Here is a 20,133-nt window from a genome sequence, read left to right on the forward strand (position 1 = left end):
TTAAGACATTTTGATTTCTGATTTTCAACTCAAGTGTTTTACGAGTTAGAGATAAGCCTTTACTTAGTGCCACAGCATCTGTTTCATTTGCAGAAAGCATTGGCGTCTCCAAATAGGTCTTGGAAATGTCCTTGCTGAACCCAGCAGAGCTTTGAGTTTATATATCATGTTTTGCCTGATTTGGTTAACAATAGTGAACCACAGTTAGCTAGATTTACTGAGTGTGTTAAACCAGCGTTTCCCAACCTTAGGAACTTGAAGATGCGTGGACTTCAACTCCCAGAATTCCCCAGCCAGCTATGCTGGCTGGGGAATTCTGGGAGTTGAAGTCCACGCATCTTCAAGTTCCTAAGGTTGGGAAACGCTGTGTTAAACCACAAACAAACAAACAAATTCATAAACTACAATGGCTGGACTCAAAGTAAATGTTATTAACATTGAGCTGCGTGGACCAGTGAGAATTTAAGGTAGCTACTGAATTATAATATGTAGTGAGAAGGCACCGTAGAATTTATTCCCTGAGGTAATGGAGAAAGTTCTATGGTATAAATTGACTTTCTTGGCAATTTCCTCCTCACTCTAGGTTAAAAGAGCTCTTCAGATCATAAACTTTGTGCTTGGTAGGACTCAACTAAGTGTGTTATCTTTTACAGCTCCCACCGTTCCTATTTGTCCTGCTGCAGCGCCCTGGCCAAGTCCAGCTATAATTATTGCCGCATGCTGTGCCATACCAGTGTTCCTCTTTCTAGTTTTCATCATTTGCTACAAAGCCATAAAAAGGTAAGACTGTGTTAGCATATTGAAACTTGATGCTACAAGATGAGCTGTTTCCTGAATATACCAGCAATGAGATGCTGCACTGTGGCAGATAGTGCAGTTCTCTAAAAGGGATACCATAGTTACACACACTGGCTCTGGTGCCATTTCTTTAACAATTTTCCCTTTCCCTTCCCTTTCTTTTCCAGCTCATAAATCCTAGACATTTATTTATTTATTTTTATTTTTTATTTTAATTCCATTTCTATCCCGCCCTTCTCCGAAGACTCAGGGCGGCTTACAAGCTTAGCAGTAGCCTTCATTCTATGTATATGCCTGCTTATTAGGGCTTTCACACACCCCCTAAGCGGCATTATTACAAAGTCAGCTTAATTGCCCCCAACAATCTGGGTCCTCATTTTACCTACCTCGGAAGGATGGAAGGCTGAGTCAACCTTGAGCCTGGTGGGATGTGAACCTGCACTAATTGCAGGCAGCTGGTGTTACTTAAGGAGGCATTAGCCCACTGCTTAAGGAGGCATTAGCCCACTGCTCCATGTCTTGATTTCAATAACTGAAAGATCAGAATAACCCAAAACAAGCACAGAGCTATTGATTTCAGGAGGGCTTGAATATACAGGAAGATAGAATGAGAACACCTAGTCCCAAAGGAAGAAGCTGAAAGTTATTTGGGAGGAATGTACAGCACCAGAAGTGCCTCTGAGTGGTTGATAATGGTGGAAGGAGGAAAGCCACAGCATGGGCTGCTTCAGTGCAGTCCAGACTTTGTTACAGAATAGTGGAACAGTGTTATGTTACGAGAGCCCCAACATCACTGAAGCTGTAAAAGAACCAGGTACACTGAATTACAAAATTCTGCCTGTACCCTCTAGCTGGAAAATCATACATTAGATCTTCATGTGTGTTTATTTTTTTCCTGCCTGCACACAAAACTAGCATGTCTGGGAGGTTCTGAACAAAGCATAGTGAATCGGTTGCCGGTTGAGCTCCGGATGGCGCCCGACCTTCGCTCCTTCCGTCGCGATCTGAAGACATTCTTATTTGAACAAGCCGGCCTGGCCTGAAGGGGGATGGGTTGGGTTTTTATGTCATTTTAATATCTGTATTTACTGTTTTTAGCTGGGCATATGTTTAATTTTCTTTTAACTTTTGTATTTTTGTATTTTTTATATATCTGCCCTGTTCACCGCCCTGAGTCCTTCGGGAGAAGGCCGGTATATAAATAAAATTATGATGATGATGATGATGATGATGATGATGATGATGATGATGATGAATGTCTTTCACTTAAAGCCTGCTGAAAGAAGTTAGGTTGTGGTTGCTTTCTTTGTTTTATTTTTGCCTGAGTAAAAAGAGCCTTTCACTGTTCCACTAAATTCTTCCAATAAATGCTCTGTTAAGCAGTTTCCTCAGGCTATTGGCAGTAGCTTCAGTAGGTTGTATTAACTCTTCGTGATTTTCAGAGAAGTCACATTTCTTCCAATTTGATCTTCTGTGCACAAGAATCAAATAAAGGATTAAATTGTAAAAATTGGAGGCGGTAGAATGGGTTATAATGCTTCATCTTGCAGATGTGGAATTAAATTTATCCATGTTCTTTTACATTAAACTTTCTTCTACTTACCAAATGCAGAGAAACTTCTGGTTTTAGCTACATATTCTTTAAACAAATGAATGAATATATAGTTCAGTACTACTGTCTTAAAACCTGAAATTGTACTGTCTGCTTTCCCAATTCAAGATTTTTTCAGCTCATCCTGCTCTTACATACATCAATTATAAACACATATTAAACTTAATACATTAGTCTATTTTTTTTTCTATTGGAACCCCACTGTCCTCTATGTAGATCCTACTTCAAAAGACGCACACATAAAATTAAAGCTCAGAATTTTTCTGAGAATATTTTGAGTTTGGGAGCCTTCAGAACTTAACTCAATCTTCTTTGTAGAATTCTTACTCACATGAAGCTTTCTATGCTTTAGCAGCCTGTTTTAGTTGAAAAATGGGAAATGTTGCTGGTACCATTAAGCAATTACTAACCTCTTTCAGGTCACCCAGACATCTATACTAGTCTACATTCTTACCTTTCTTCTTTTCACCCTTGTATAGACCACATCTTATTCTGCCAGAATAGTATTAAATGTTCAGTCTGTGTTCAGTATTCAGTCTTCTTCAGATGCAATTCCTTCCTTTGTCTGTGATAAAGCCAGAGATTGGACTTACTCAAGATACAGAAAGTTTTCTGTGCACTTTGAGTTAGAGATATTAGATTGTTTGGGAAGGGACAGATATCACTGCAGTTCAAACATTTTGCACTCAAATTTAACAGTATAGTCACTTGTGCAGTTCTTTTCATATTTACCATAGAATATTGACACACTTGGGTGTTTATGAAGCAATCAAGACCTTTTTTGGTTTAACAGGCCTATAGGGTCTGCAGGGGAGTGTTGTATATAATTTGACTGTTCTTTAATGACTGTGTATTTGTTGTTGGTTTCAATAATTTATGTTCTTAATATTGAGTAAAGAATCTTCACAATTTTAGAGAGCTATTTTCTGCCTGATGTGTGTAATTCTTTATCATATAATTTGTCTGCCATTCAGAATCAGTTTAATACTGGAGTGGCATATAAGCCTAAAATAAATCTTGAGCTACTTGGGGCCAGTGTGGAATGCATAAACCATGCCCAGTTGCCCAGTTCAGATTTAAATTAACATTATGAGAAAGAGAATATCAATAGCTCAGGTTTGGCATGTTGTATTGTTGGAATTCTTGCAGCTCATTTTGGGGATGTAGACATTTCATTACCGTGCTAGGTAGCGTAATCAATGCAGGAATTTTAGAGAAGTGACCTTCATTGTTTGGTGCATTTGTATATTCTTATTATCTTGTCTACTTTGTCTGTTCTTAGACAGAAAAATTGTGTGGGAGGTTGTTTTTTTTGCAAGTGACTGAAGCCTTGTTGGTAATAGATTATTTGACTGATAAGGTGGAAATTCTGTCTTTCATTTGTGTTTTGGTGGCTTTCTGTGTGATCAATAATACTGATAACTTTTTCAGGGAACAACACATTTGGAGGATGCTATTCTTTTTCTGCCATTAAATTTTAGTTGTGTTAGGTTATTAGCTTGATAAGGAGATAGCTATAGTTTATTTATCACTTGATTGTTTGAGAAGAAGATGGAGCATTATAAATTTAGCTAATTGCTAAAATTGGGTCTTTGATCATTGTGTAGGCCATAGGAAGGATTTAAGCTTATATGCCTGTTAATTACAGCTTGCTGTTGAAATTTGAAAGCAGAATGAATGGGTTTTAAAAATGCTTGACTTTAAAAAATATTATAATGGAAATTTCTATGTATAATTAAGTTTAGACCTCATTTTGTGAGGCAGTTTTTTTTAAAAACAACACATCCTAAGATTTGGCTTAAGTGTCTTGCAATGGCATTAGAACCACATACATACATTCATCTTATTTTAAAATGTAGGGTTTGGTTAATATACTCTGCTTCAGATGATTTTTAACCTAACAAGAATCAGTTTTGTCTTCTCTGAGAAATTTAGAATAACTTTTTGATTGTTCTCTTCTACCTTGCCTTTATGTTAGTGAAGATATATCTTAAGTAAAAGGATCTAAAATTGGTTCATGTATTTAAGTAACTCAAGATGGCGAACATATTTACTCCTTCCTTCTATTTTCCCCACAGCAACAAGTGAAGTGGGTTCAGCTGAGAGAGAGAGTGATGGCCCAAGGTCACCCATTGGATTCCATGCCTAAAGCAGAACTACAATTCACAGTCTCCTGGTTTCTAGAAAATTCATTTGTTAAATAGATAATGCAACCTGCTATCTGCATAACAAGTCAGTGTCCTCCTTATACTCTAAGGCAGGGGTCCCCAATCTCCAGGCCGTGGACTGGTACTTGTCCATGACCTGTAAGGAACCAGGCTGCAAAGCTGGAGGTGAACGGCGGGGGAGCGAGTGAAATTGAAACCATCTCTCCTCCCCTGGTCTGTGGCAAAATTGTCTTCCACGTAACCGGTCCCTGGTGCCAAAAAAGATTGGGGTCTGCTACCCTAAGACACTGACAGATGCAGTAAATGTTTGTGTGCCAGGTGGTCACATACAGTGCAAACTTATGGTGAAAATACTGTTCTCGCTTTTCATCATTTGGGCTCAGATGAAGTTAATACAACACATGCAACAGCCTTCTTCAAATCTGTTATAATTTAATGTCTTCTGTAACTCGTCTGTTTATCTGTTTGCCATATGAAATTAAGTAAAACAAAAAGTTGGCCGTTGATTTATCAGTTGCTTGTTTACTCAGAGGTAAGCCCTACTTGGTAGTCAAGTTGATCTTTTGGTTCTTTGTAGGTCTGTTATTCTTAGTGAGTTTAGCAGCTAACAAAAGGAGAGTCACTCTGCTCCTTTAAAAAGAAAGGCAGCGTTTCCCACCTCATCCTTCCCTTCCCCTTGCTCTTCCCCTATCTTCTGCTGCCAACCTTAGCTATTCTTGAAAAGCTGAAACATAACTTGGTTGATACTTGGGATTCCATGGCTGTAGGCTAGAAAGCAAAGGCAAACCACTTTGGTATTGTTGCCAAGACAATTACATGAAGGGATCCATACAGTTTTCTTAGTTTTTTATTCCTTTCTGTAAGCAGAATTCCAAGTATACCAAACAGCAGAAAGCTCAACAATGGGTAGTGTTCATTATAAATATGGTGTCTTCTGTATAATCAAGCTCTGCAAAGACCAGAGAGAATCTGAGTTGTGACCTGGCAACCTGTTAATCAGTTTCTCAATGCAGAACATTAGAATGACTGAAATTCAGAATCAACCCTCTTGTTTTCATTCATTAAATTAAAATCAACCAGTGTTAATGCTTGAGAACAAAAACAGTTATGTCTAAAAAAAGAACAGCAGACAAATTATATGATAAAGAATTACGCACATCAGGCAGAAAATAGCTCTCTAAAATTGTGAAGATTCTTTACTTTCTTTTTTAATACTCTAGTTATAATCTTATTAAACATTATTTTTTGAAAAAACTATCAAAAAAGAAAGGCAATCTTGTAATAGGATATTTTCATATGAGCACATACATCTGGGCAAGATGACAGAGTTATCAGCCTAATTTCACAGCTTTTTGCCCTTGAATCTAGCTAAAAACAATGCATGCTATAGTCCCAGATATCTGGAAGGCACTACTATACAATAAGAAGACCCACATGTTTCTTTGGAAGCAGTAAGCACTTTGTAGTGGGATAAAGCAAAGTTGCAAAAAAGCAGAAAGCTTTCCAAAGGAAACATTCCCTAAAGGCTTCATTGCACAACTTTGCCATCCCTGGGTAGCCTTTTGCCAGGTTGGACTTCCAACTGTGCCTAAAAGCAAAAAAAAAAAAAATCAGAGAAAGGTCTTCATTGATGTTGGTTAAGAGTGGCATACACTTGTGGCAGAAAGCATTCTTCAAACCAACTGGGAGAGAGAGATTGTTCAACATAAAACAGCAAATTGTGAATTCATCATATTCTAAACAATGCTGTTGTATCCAGCATTAAGACCAATTATTTTGTTCTCACTTAATGCGATTTCATTTTAGTAGTACAAGTATGCATGGATGCTGCATGGATTCAGTTTGCCACTGTGATAAAAAGATATAAAGAAAAAAGTTAACTGTAATTAAAATGTCATGGTATGAGAGGATGGTGGTTCTCAGTTCCCATTTTAAAAAAAATATTTTTAAATAAAATAAAGAATTTCATTGTGATTACTTTAAAAAGATTAATTCTTTAACCTTGTTTTGTAATCTTAAAAGATGATAGCTATCCAGAGATATCAAAAAGATAGCAAAGATTTCATGGGACACACCCATCTCTTTATGTTCATTTATTTTTAAGTTATGCAGGGACATACCTAATCAGAACTTGGATAAAAGATTACGAGGGAATTCTATGGTTGTAGAAGGGACTCGAATAATCAAACAAATATCCTGTCAAACAAATTACATGGATATCTCTGTGTAGTCTGTGGAGCTAAGCATAATTTGAATTAAAGTCTTCTGCAGTCCTGCATGTGACTAGTAGATCTGGTAGGAAAGGAATTTTATTTCAATAACTAAACATTGTAATAAGAATTCAGATCACACTTATCAAGGATCATTTAATTGCAGTCAATTTCATTTGGGAAAATGTCTTCGTCATTCTTCAGAATTTGTAGTCAAATGAATAAGAATTCTCTTAATGGTTCATTGAAGAATTTATTGAAAAAGCACATGGTTATTGAATTTTTAAAAAGGCGTTGTTGTAAGAACTAGTAAGAAAATAGTCCTGTCCTTATGACTCTTTTTACTGGGCTACTGAAATATCTTCAAATACCTTTTGCCACAGAAATTACCAATAGCAGGATATATCTACAGATAATAGTTTTTATTATGTTTATGCCATGGCATGCTATGCTATGCTATGCAAGTATAATACCTGGTAAGAAAACTATAATGTAAAACAGTAGAGTTTTTTAAGGGTGGTGGATATTGATATGTTACACAAATAAACTAATAATAGATTTCATACAATAAACTTGCTTAAACAAAAAAAATCCTGATTTTTGTGGAGGAATCTTATACGAATCAAATGAACTATGATTCTGTGATTCCTTGAACAGTCCATTATTTCCAATAGAATATAGCCATATAGCTTGCCTTACAAATTATTCTATCACCGGTCCATCTATCTTAGTATGGCACCAGCTATCAAGGCTATAAGACAGACATATCACTGCTGTTCTTGGAAATGCTATAAATTGAATTCCAGCATGCTTTATAATTGTTCCCAGATATTAGGATCAGTGTGTATCTTTTTTCCAGATGCTAAGACTAGTCTAACCACTTGACAATATTACATACCATAGGTCAGAGGACCCCAACCTTTTGGACACCATGATTATGTGGAGAGAGGTTTTTCCACGGACCAGAGAGGGTATGGTTTTGTGTGCTGTCTGCATCCTATGGATGGGGTTTTCCTTGTTTGTGTGGACCAGTTGCTGGTATGCTGCAGGCCAGTACTGGTCCAGGGACCAGGGGTTGGGGACCCGTGTCATAGGTCACATTAAAGTTTTTCAGATTTTTTCATTTTATAAAGAAATATCTTCAGCAGATTGCAAAGCATCTTGGATTCATTCAGTTCAGAACTGTCAGGACAATAAACTAGAAGTGCTATTGATGAGTGGTTGACTGCCTGGTTGACTGATGCACAGCCAATCCTATAGAGAGTTGTAGTCCCTGTGAATAATTTGTTTCACTATTTGAGGTGTTTCTTGATCTATCATTGGCACTGCAGATGCATGTGGTCTCAGAGTTAGGAGTGCTGTTTACTAACATAGGCTGACATACTAATTGCAGTTGTGTCTGACCAGGAATTGCCTAGGGTCACTTATATATGGTCTGATGGCTTCTTTATTAAGGACCAAGGGAGACCGGCGATTAACAAATATTAAATATACAGCAAATACTTAAATATGTTGTATATGGGGTAACCTTGGAAAAGAATTTGTAAACTTTGGTTAGGCCAAAAGTAGAGCTGCTAAGAAACTGTGATTAATCAATACGATAGCATGATACAATTATATTGTCATTTGCATTAGTGCTCTCTCTATGTTCAAAGCCAATCTGAAGTGTTGATAAAGACACTTGGCAAATGAATGAAAACTAAGTGTGATACCCTTAATGTTTAGGGCGAAACACCAGGAATTTCTGAAAAATATATTTCTCTGCAGATACAATTAAAAACTGGAAGAAGAAAGCTTATATATAAAAAAAGATTTCAGCCACCAAAAACATATGCAGATAGTCCTCATTTAGTTGCTATTAACAGTTATGACTTCACAACCAATCCTTGTATTTATAACCATTGCACGTCTATGGTATAAAACAAAGAAAAGCTAAAGGAAGATGTAAATTTGTTGCCGTTTCACATAGCAACCACTTTGCTTAATGACCAAGCTGCTGGTCCCAACTGTGGGCACTAAAGAAGGACAATCTGTATTTATGACTTATAGGGGGCTGTTCAGAGTAAATAAGAGATGCAATAATACTCTTAATTAATTCAGATAGAGGGACTTTATTATTTGGCATTATTTGGTATTACTGTATTTGAACATCTTATTCTTGTCTGACAGAGTTTTGCTGACATTTTAAAATTATTTAAAATTCTCCCTCTTCTTCATTCTTCTTGGAATATAGATTCCTTGAGTAACTTGCTATCATCTGGAAAAGTTGAGAGAGATCAGAAGAGTTCTGTTGTTAATTTATCTTCCTGTAAAGTTAATCTCTCATATACATAGGAAGTGATGTAATTTGTGAGTTCATGACCATCACGACAACTCTGGATTTATTTCAGGAGGTCATGGCTCTCATCCATATAGGCAGCTACATGTCAGATTTGTTCTGAGGAAGGGAGACATTTATCTCTGTCATTTGACATAGTTGTATCACTCTAGTTACAATATAATTTACTGGCACTGCAAACTTCTGGAGGGAGGAGAGCCCAACCCAGGCACCTAATAAATCACCTCTATTTCCACAGGCCAAATGTCGACTTCCCTGAAGTCTGATAGGGAGTTCTCATGAGTATCTCACTGATTTCTAGAATAAAAGTTTCCTGCAGCACTTGATAGGATTATTTCTGAGCAGGCTAACTTTGGCCATTAATCCAAGTAATTTCCTGGGACTCTCCAGGAGATAAAATGGCTTAAGAAGTATTTAGGGTGAAGCTGGCATAAAAAGAAAAGTTTATATGACCAAAAATGAATAAACATGTTCTTACTGTTCTTACCTAAAGCATTATTTAAAGTGAATTGGTCTCTATTATGGAAAGTCAGATCAGAAGATGAATTTGCTGTAGAGGATAAAATCACTCAGATATGCTCAGGGTTAGAGGCTAGCTGGAGCAGGTCCAGCTGAAATCATGGAGGCTTTGTCTTACAAAATAGTGGGATATTCTGGGTACTGAGGAAGTTCTCTACGCTTGATCATCTATCCTTCCCAGTTGAAATAAGGGAAGACTGAGTGTGGATAATGGAAAATGTCTATGTGAATCAGGTGTTGTTTCTTCTCTCTTCAAGAAGCCATTATCCAATTGTATTACAGCTAGCCCTTGTTTAGTGACTGCCTTGTTTAATGACTATTCAAGTTGCAGCAGTGATGAAAAAGTAATTTTATGATCAATTCTCACATTTACAACCTTGCAGATCTTGCATGATCATAAACACAGTTTAACGTAGCATTCACTTTACTTAACAACCAAGTTGCCAGTCCCAATTATAGTTGCTAAAGGAAGATTACCTGTAGGTAACTATTGACTAGTATCCAGCCTTACTTTTTTTAGGGATAACTGCAGAGAATCATGGATGAAATAGTTTATCTTGATCTTTTCTGGTCAGAATTCAAGCTGTGGGACTGAACCTATATCATTCAGCCTTGCTGATGACCTCTGGTGGAAATGGGGCAGGGGAGCGCAATTCTCCTCATCCTGTTTGATCTCTGAGGTGCAATTTAAATATCACCTTTAAAGCTCTTCATGACTCAGAGCCTGCATAACTCTAGTTTGAGTTGGTGTGGTCTGGTAAGATCTAGTAGAGAGGGCTTGCTGCAGGCTGCAAATCTGAGGTAAGTGACCCCTGCTTAAGCCTTCTCCGAGATGGATCCCTTTTTCTAAACCCCCATGTCCAGATGGTCCCATTTCCCCTAATTTTTTTCCCAAAGAGTTATGAAACTAAAATTCTATAAAGGCATTTAGAGGTGTGGGAAGTTTCTGCTCTTTATTTTTTTATTATTTTTTGTTATTCATAACTGTTTAGAATCTTTGGAAATGCAATGGCATATAAGCTAATAGAAAATAAATAAGTAAATTACCCAAAAGTAGATTTCACTTAGGGCAAAAATGCTACTGGTAATAGCTGTTCAACAGGTTAAAAGATTACCTCAGGAAGTGGTGGATTGTCCTACTTCAAAAGTGTTTTGGCTGTCAGGGATGCTTCACTGGGTACAAAGATCAGAGAATTCCTTTCCAGACCTTACATTCTATCCATGATTCTATCAGTTCAGAGCCCCAGAAACCAAGCTGAAAGCTAATAAATCTTTAAGTACGTATTAAGAGGATTTGGGGAGATTTATATTAGATCTCAATGGAAAAATTAGGTGACCCCTAAAGGACCTGAAAAGACACATAATTAGCACTGAGTTGCAGAGGAAGAGAGCAGGTGAGTATAATTCAATTATAATTACAATTATTTATGTGACAAAAGTGGAAAATATTAAATATATGAGACATAACCATCTCTACATCTTAATTAATTTAATAAGTTTTAAATTTAATTTAAACTTAATTACTGTTAAGATTTTCTTCTTTGAAGGGTGTCAACCCTCTCTGGCATTTAGTGACCATTCAAAGTTACAGCAGTACTGAAAAAAAGTGACTTATGACCATTTTTCACACTTAACGACTGTTGAAGCATCCCTATGTTCACATGATCAAAAGTCAGATACTTGGCAATTAGCTAGTATTTATGACAGTTGCAGTGTCCCGGGCTCATGTGATCACCTTTTCAACCTTCTGACAAGCAAAGTCAATGGGGAAGCCATGTTTCACTTAACAACCATGTTAATAACAACTGCAGTGATTCACTTAACTGTGGCAAGAAAGGTGGTAAGATGGGGCCAAAAAAAATCACTTAACAGTTGTCTCACTTAACGACAGAAATTTTGGGCTCAGTTATGGTTGTAAGTTGAGGATTACCTGTAAATGTCTAAAATAGGACCTGAGCTACCTCCATATGAGGAAAACAAACATCTTTAGCCTTTCCCATCCATTATTTCTTAGTGCTTCTTTCCTACCATCAGGTTTAAATGACTAAGTCATCTCTCCTTTTTCATCCCCATCTTCAATGTCAGGCAACGCTAAATAGATTTCATTGTAACATAAGACAGACCATGAAAAACAAGAAGTGAAAGAAGTTGGGCATTATTCAGAAATAACTAGATTCAGTTACATCCCATAGTAGCAATATCTTCTAGTGGTCGTGGCCCATGTTTCTCTGATAGTTGCTTTGTTGTCTGAATGGGACAGATTAATAAGACTTGGATGTATTTAACTGATCATTTTGTAAATGATATTCTTGTGAGGTTTTTGCATGCAGGAAAATGAGAGATAGAAAGTTTACAAATTTGCACTCCTATTTCATTTCTTGCTCAACATCATAAAATTTCATTTGTTTAACGTAAAATTGCTCCTTTCATTTGGAAGCAATTTTACAAAGAGTTCAATCAGTGATTTGCTAATTAGCAAAACAACCTCATGTAGAAAGTTTCATAGTAGACATTTTAATGAGTTACTTCTGCTTCTGGCATGAATTTGGAGTGGATTTGCGTGGAGTGAATATCATGAATTTAAAGAGCACTTAACATACATCAGTACTAATTGCAAAACAAATGACAATTTAAAAAGATGGAGCAGAATGGAGAAAAAAGTAGAACAGAATTGGAGTAATAAAGACAGCAGAAAGATTAAAAAAATAATTAGTTTTGAATATACACACACTTCAGATTTAACAATTAATTGGAGGCTATAAAGAAAATTTGCAATAGGACAATAATGAGGATTTTGGATTGTTTTTTCTACCTTATTTTATTTTCCTAACATTGTTTTTAAAACATGCATACTTTTTAAATACTCAGATCCAAATATTCCTTGACTTGGGACCACAGTGGGGATTGGAATCTATTATTGAGTGAAGTGGTAGTTAAACAAGATGCTCACATGACCACTTCACTCAACAACCATAATCCCAGCTCTCCCAGTTGTAGTCATTAAGTGGACAGAGCAAAAGAGCTGCCTGCTAAAAGAGGGCAAGCAGCCCCTCTTCATAGATGGATAGGAACTTCTGCAATGGGCTGCAGAAACAAATTTTGGATCTTTGGGGTCCAGGCTTTGTTTCTGCATCCCGCTGGAGTAGTTCATCTCCCCTCCATGCATGGAAGAGAACCACTGTGTTGGGCTGCAGGAACAGAGTGGGATCTTCAGGATCTGAACTCCCTTTCTCCATCCCTCCCTTTTGCACAAAGGTATTTATTTATTTATTTATTTAATTATATTTTTATACTGCCCTTCTCCCAAAGGACTCAGGGCGGTGTACAGGGCAATAAATATAAAAAAGCAGAATACAAAAGTTAAAAAAACGATTAAATATTTAGCCCAATTTAAAACAGTATTGAAACATATTAAAACCCCAACCCTAACCCATCAGACCAGGTCAGACTGCTGGAATAGATATGTTTTTAAGTCACGCCGGAAGGAGCGAAGGTCGGGGGCCGTCCGGAGCTCAACCGGCAAGCGGTTCCATAGGTCTGGCGTGCCCAAAGAGAACGCCCTCCCCCTGGGGGCCACCAATCGGCATTCTTTGATCGGAGGCACCCTGAGGAGGCCCTCTCTGTGGGAGCGCACTGGACGGAGGGAAGTTGACGCCGGCCGCAGGTGTTGCCGTAGGTAATCCGGACCCATGCCATGTAGCTAAACTCCTTCAAGAGACTATGCAAAGACAGCACGGATCTTTTGGGTCAGAACTCCATTTCTGCAATCCACCCAAGGAGTTCCTCAGTGGGCAGCCCTCTTACTCTTGAATCTCAGCTCCTCTTTCACTCTCAAAGAATTGCCTGCTTGCCAGAATCTCAATGCTGTAGCAGGTGGTAGCTGCTTGCAACCTTCCCTGCTGGCTGCCCCATTGAGAAACCAGCAAAGAAGTTTGGAAATGCTGATCCCATGATCATGGGGCACTTGGCAACTGGTCTTAAGCATGAACAGGTTGCCAAAGACACAGATCACAATCATGCGGCCATGGGTGGGGGAAGGAGCACCATAATATGGTAGCCAGAAGTGCTTTATGGACTGTAAAGCACCCTTTCTGAGGCCATTGAACCTTTGAAAACGGTCATATGATACGATACGATATTCTTTATTGTCATTGTCCCATACAGAACAACAAAATTGAAAAATCCACATCAACCCCACAAAACCCAACAAAAACAACAAAATACATATCAACATACCACCCACCCCACATATACACATTTAACCCCTAGAAACACTCTAACACTCTAAAAACTAAATACAGAAGTTCTCTCAGAAACTGCATTCTGCTGCATTCAAAGCCAAAACCGCTTTTGGATAAAAACTATTTCTCAAGCGGCTGGTCCTGGTCTTTATGACCCTATACCTCCTTCTAGAAGGCAGAAGCTGAAAGAGATCATTTCCGGGGTGCGTGCAATCCTGCACAATCTCCACAGCTTTCTTATAACACCTGGAGGCATAGATTTGATCTAAAGTAGGAAGAGTACACCCAATTATTCTCTCCGCAGTCTTTACGACCCTGGACAGCATTGTTTTTTCCTTCACTGTACAACTCCCAAACCACACACACAAACCATAGGTTAACACACTCTCTATGGTACAGTGGTAGAATGCCAACAACAGGTCCTTTGAGAGATTATGCTTCCTGAGAATTCTCAAGTATAACCTCTGCTGTGCTGTCTTCATCACAACTTTGGTGTTTGCTCCCCATGTCAGATCATCTCATTAACAACCGTCAATAAGTTGAAGACTACCTATATTTGACTATTTTAAACAGCGTGTGGCTATTTTGACTATTTTTCAGTGATGCTGAAAAAAATGTGCTGATTAATACTTTTAATTGAAGTGAATTCGTTTATAATTAAAAAATGTCTGATTAAGTAGAAATCTATACTAATAAGTATTATACTGAATCACTGATGATTTCTGTAAGCTAACTTTATGTTTCATCCTTCTGAGGTTGGTAAAAATGAGGACCCAGATTGCTGGGATCAATATGCTGACTCACTTAGAGAGGGCTGTAAAGCACTATGAAGTGGTATATAAGTCTAAGTGCTATTGCTACTATAATTTACCTGTGACACTACTGAAGTCAAAAGTGACCTTAATATACCATAATTCTTCTTCGACAGGAAACAAATATATTTTGTCAAACTGAATATATTGTAGCTGAGTTGGATTATCATCATGCCAGAAGTCGTCTTAAACAATATAGCTGGGTTATATTGAATAATATATTTTATGTAATTGTATTGCTTTTTAAAAGTTTTATAATAATTATAAGTCTCTGTATTATATTATTGTACTTTCTGACCCAGAGGCCATAAAAAATGTTTGATTGATCATCGTACAATTAGTCATTATAAATTCTTCATTTTATTCTTACTGAAACAGTATTACAGTGGCGTAGCGTGGGTTGTCAGCACCCAGGGCAATTTGCGCCCCCTAACCCGGTGACGTCATGGCACCGCCGAAAAGACGCGCCCCGCAGCGGCGTAGACTTTCCAAGAAGAGTCGCGCGCATGCGGGATGCTTCCAGATCCGTCTCGAGGGCGGCTGGGCGGGGCTCCGACCTGCAAGAGCCGCTGCATTCAAGCTCGCACGTGAGCCCCGCTAAATAAAGCCACGCATGCGCACGAAGCTAGGCCGGCCGGCCCGCGGGTCCATCTTCGCTCGGCCAAACCTGCCAGGGCGCCTGCGGGGCGCTTGCGGTTGGCCTGAGCCTGGGCGGAGAGTTGGGCGCTTCTATTTATTTTATTCAGTTTATGTGGCCGCCCATCTCACCTGCCGGACTCGTTTCGCTTTGCAAGAAAGAGCAGCTCGAGAGCGGAGCCAAGCCGACTCTGTGCAGCCCTTGGGGCTCCCTGAGCAGCTCAGTGCGAGCGCGCCCCCCCAGATGTTGCGGCCGGTGCGGCCGGCCCCCCCTGCACCCCCCACGCTACGCCACTGCAGTATTATAATGTCTTTGGATTCTCTCTCCTTCCAGTCTTGTATCTAGAATTAAAAAAAAAAGTTCAAAGTGAACTCTGGAGCCCTATGGCTTGAAAAGCAAACTTGAACATCATAAATTGGTTAGTACTGATCTTTGCAGAAGTCTAAATTGTATACATCTTGCAAAAAATAAACAAGATAAGATTGCAAACTAAGTGTTCATTTAAAAAGCAATTGGCAGTTTAACATTAGCAATAATAATGTAACAATGTTGCTCGCCACACCTCAAGTCAAGAGGCTGTTTTAAAGAGTATACATGCCCACATCTGCATCTCCCAAAAGAAAGGAAAGCCAAAGGTCTACAGAATCTTCCCCCTACCTGTCTCTTGATTTAGAAACAACACTATTCTTCATTTGTATATAATTAAGCCACTGGAAAACTTTATTTATTTGTTTGTTTGTTTGTTTGTTTGTTCGTTCATTCATTCATTCATTAAAATTATATGCCCCCTCATGTCAATATCAATTCTCTATGGTACAGTACTGTAATTATGTATGATTTGGCTTTCAAGTCTAGATATTTTTGAATATTTCCGAATAGAGTAGCTAGTGGAAAAGGTGACAGGAAATGAGATTTGACCCAGGATTTAAGGTATAAAAACTCTTAGATTTAACAGACTTACAAGGAATAATGCTAGCTGTAAAAATAGAATATGAATTAAATGCAAAGGAATTTTGCTTATACATAAAATGGCACTAGAGACTAGATTTTATACATGTGCATTTCACATAGTATATGCCTTTGTATGTATATGTAGCAAATTGTATTTGTGCATAGAAGTATCTGGTATATAGACAGATTTTCTTCATTGTATCCAAAGTGCCCAGAACAAGGCCTTTTAAATCAAGGGTTTATTTTCTTGCATTTCCCCCCTATTTTCCTTGTTCAGGGCATGCAATCTTCTGTTATCTAGAGGGTTTGCTGTTGGCTGTCCAACTGGCATGGAGGAGAATTGAATATCTGGAAACCATCTGGATGTTCACCCCTTTTTTAGCATCAGAAAATATTAACAGTAGTAATACAGAACTCTTCAGTAATTTATGTTGTAGATAAATAGTCCAAATTTGAAGATTTATAGAATTTTACAACATTGTTGGTGGAATGAGATAACAATATTTTTAGTTTTAGGAATCCTTTTATAATTAATCATCTGTACAGAATGTTTTTCAGTATTTTGCACAGCTAATGAATTTGTTTTTCTCTCCTTTCTTTTTAAAATATCACTTTTATTGGGCTGCAACAAAGGAAACCTATGAGAACGGAAGAGAATGGAACAAGTCAAGCTGAATATGCAATGACATCCTGTCAAAACAGCAAGACAGTTGATGCTAACAATGCAGTGGCGTAATTTCCAAAACCACCTCTTGAATAGTAAACATTAAAAGCACACATGGAATATGCAAGGTGGGTGAAATGCAGCATCAAGAGAAGACTTATGGCCGAGGACTTCATTTCAGAAATAGCACGCACTTCAGATATTCTGAGAAGAAAAGCAGGTGACTCCTCTTTGGCTTGCTGAGTGTCACAAAAGTGGGATTATACCAGGGGCTACTCTGAAAAAGGGATTCACAGAGGCCTAAACACTGCATGCTTGTTCTTTTGAAAGCAAATTGCAGTGTCCCTTCTTCCTTCCTCATCCTTGATTGACTGTTTATTATTTTTTAAATGCTTCAGTGATCCTTTGATGATTAAAAGGGCGATTTATTCAAGACAGTAAAATACCACAATTTGGCTTGCAAATTCAAGCTTTGCATTTTTCTGTTTCTCTACAGTCATTTTAAGACCCACCCTTTATCATGATCATATTGTTAAAGTGGAAAATCTCCATTCACTAAAAGGGAACATCTCTCCCAGCCCAGCTGCATGATTTCATGGAATGTATCCCCTCCTACAATCCTATGACTAGATATAGACGCCATTACTACAGACATAAAGGAATTCAGAATGTCTTATAGCAATTAGCTTTCCTGATCAAAAGAAAAGTGTTGCCTAGGATAACATTTTAAAGTCCAGAAATGTTTTTGGCCTTAGTGTTTAAAAAAATCTATATTTGGTTACATCTATTATTATTTTGCAGTTTTGCACATGTATATCTACCACACTAATCTGTAGAGAAGATCTCTAGAATGATCTAAAAATGTTTGACTCTGGACGACAACAACTTCTTAAAGACTTTCCTATTCCTTGAGTAGCTCCTCCAAGCGAGTGCTAAATAATTTTCTGTCGCAGGGAAAAAGCTGTGATAGATCAGTCCCCTCTTTAATAAGGGGCTGCCAACAGTGCCAAAATTGCTCTGTGTTGTATCACTTTGTGATAAAATACCACAAACAGTTTAAAAGCATAATCCAACTCTCCATTGTCACAGTGTCATTAGGCACAGTCACTTTAATTTATAAAAGAACGTCTGATGCCATTACTTGTCCATACCTTGATTAAGAAGTTAAAATATGATTTCTGTCTTTCCTTTCATATGCCTTCATTTGTCACAGTTGTAACAGCAAAACAAAACAAAATGATGTGTCACAATTTGGCTTCTTGTCTTTCTGTCAAGCTGCAGTGATATTCTGTCTTTGTAGATTCAAGCAGTCTAAAATAAGCTGTAGCAACTCTGTAGTCTAGAATCCTGGTATTGTGTCAATCCTAAATCATAAGAAGCTGGTTTGCTGGCTGAATGTAGCTAGGATTGTCTCAGAATAGAATTCCAGTGTATTCCAACTTACAATCAGATTTTCAAATAAGAACTGAAGAACTCTTAAAAATGAGGTATGGGGCAAATTCTCTGCACTTAATTCTGATATCCCCTCACCTAGACAAAGTCACTGTATAATGCTGTCCCAGTTAAATATGAAACAAGATGGATGGATGGATGGATGGATGGATGGATGGATGGATGGATGGATGGATGGATGATTTTAGAGCCTTTGGCCAGGCAACAGTATACAATAATACTTAAAATTAATATATACTGCTCAAAAAAATAAAGGGAACAGAAAATAAGACATACTATTAAATACAGTACATTGTGTTTTTAAGTGTTCCCTTTATTATTATTTTTGAGCAGTATAGTTAGGGCTGTTGCAGCAACAATGACTGGCCTCTTAATAGCAATATAAAATATTTTTGCAACCATTTTAGTTATGTCTGGGCTTGCATCTGCAAGGCAGTAAGTTACATAAAATAAATAATTTATTCCTGGGAATCTTAAAAGTAGTGGTTATATTTGTTCTTTATATCCCAGTAGAGGATACAGTTCAAAAAAAGCATGTTCCCAAGGAGTAAGGGGTTGCAAGGGTGTCTCACTAGAAAATTGGTTCCTTATAAATCTGGATAAGGAAAATTCATTTAAACAGGACGGTGAAATAAATCCTAAACATACCTGTTCAATATGTTGGTGATCAAAATATCTTTTATGTGATTTCCTGGAGCAGGAAAAGATTAGTACCTTCGTTTTAGAATACTTTAAAGTTGATTTGTTATTACTGCAATAAGGCTAGAAGACTCTGATCAGTCACTAGAGACATGGTGACTTCTGTCAAAGCAAACAGATCATATCAACATATAATAAAAAAGGCACATATATATCAGTCAGCATATGGCAGCAAAGTCTTCAGTTTCCAATGAGGCTCCAAGTCATTCATATAAAAATTGATCAAGATTGGAGTCAAGACACACCCTTGTCTGGATCCACCTGTAGAAGGAAGTATATTAGTTAAAGTGCTGTTAGGACTATATGTAATCTGCAAAAAGGATTTAGAATAATTGCCTTCTGGTCAGCTGAAGTTTTCCTTAGTGTTTCCCATAGTAGTCCCCTAGAAATAGATGAGATGAGTGGTACATAAATCAGATAAATAATAAATAGAATTGAAAGATGCTTTAAGCCAATAAAAACTAGGAAAAATTACATATTGATGCCCAGAAATATTTCTCAGTGGGATGGTGTAAGGCCATATGTAATCCAATGTAGAGCAGCCTTCACTGAACCCAAACTGCTCAGTCCCCAAGATTTTAGGATCTGCCAACCACGTATTTAACTCATTTCTGAGATACAACGCATAAAGTTTGCCTACCATTGATAACTCACTCATGGGTAATAGGAGTCCTTTGAGGATACTTCTGAAACATGGGTAGTATGGTGGAATTTGTGCATAGATTTCTCTTTTATTGTTGATAGAGATTTACAAACAAAACAAAATTAACAAGGAGTAATGTCCACCACTTTGAATTGATTTTATTACACTCTGGAGGTACAGGATGTGTGGGGACTGTCCCATTTTTTGAATGTCTCATCAGCTTCATTTTTTTTATGGAGCCAGGAAGTGTGGGTGGGTGGAAGATTGGTGGTAAGAAGCACTGGACTCAAGGAAATGATTGTTATTGTAAATTACAGAAGAATGGCTCTCTCAAGTTCCAGCAGAGGTTTTACACAATGGATTTTCAGAATACCTTTCCATAGGCTTGG

General features: G+C 37.7%; 1 protein-coding gene and 1 long non-coding RNA gene across 5 annotated transcripts in view; one reads left to right on the plus strand and one right to left on the minus strand.

Moving 5' to 3' along the window:
- LOC310650755 overlaps positions 1 to 14,234 on the minus strand; it is an 852,012-nt gene extending 837,778 nt beyond the window's left edge. Inside the window, exon 1 of the long non-coding RNA XR_014494424.1 lies at positions 13,752 to 14,234. This is a non-coding gene — a long non-coding RNA (uncharacterized lncRNA). The remainder of the gene's footprint in view (positions 1 to 13,751) is intronic.
- The window catches only part of PRIMA1 (proline rich membrane anchor 1), a 95,202-nt gene extending 77,533 nt beyond the window's left edge, over positions 1 to 17,669 (plus strand). For 3 of the 4 annotated variants that reach the window (XM_083379474.1, XM_083379476.1, XM_083379475.1), the window contains 2 exons: positions 654 to 780; positions 16,920 to 17,669. In XM_083379474.1, the coding sequence (XP_083235600.1) occupies positions 654 to 780; positions 16,920 to 17,022 (230 nt within the window). In that variant the 3' untranslated portion in view covers positions 17,023 to 17,669. Of the gene's footprint in view, positions 1 to 653; positions 781 to 4,488; positions 4,565 to 16,919 lie in introns of those variants that run through there. The other variant, XM_083379477.1, reaches the window with a different exon arrangement.
- The last annotated feature ends 2,464 nt before the right edge of the window (positions 17,670 to 20,133 follow it).

This window comes from Vipera ursinii, assembly GCF_947247035.1.
Source record: "Vipera ursinii genome assembly, chromosome: 1".
Taxonomy (NCBI): Eukaryota; Metazoa; Chordata; class Lepidosauria; order Squamata; family Viperidae; genus Vipera; species Vipera ursinii.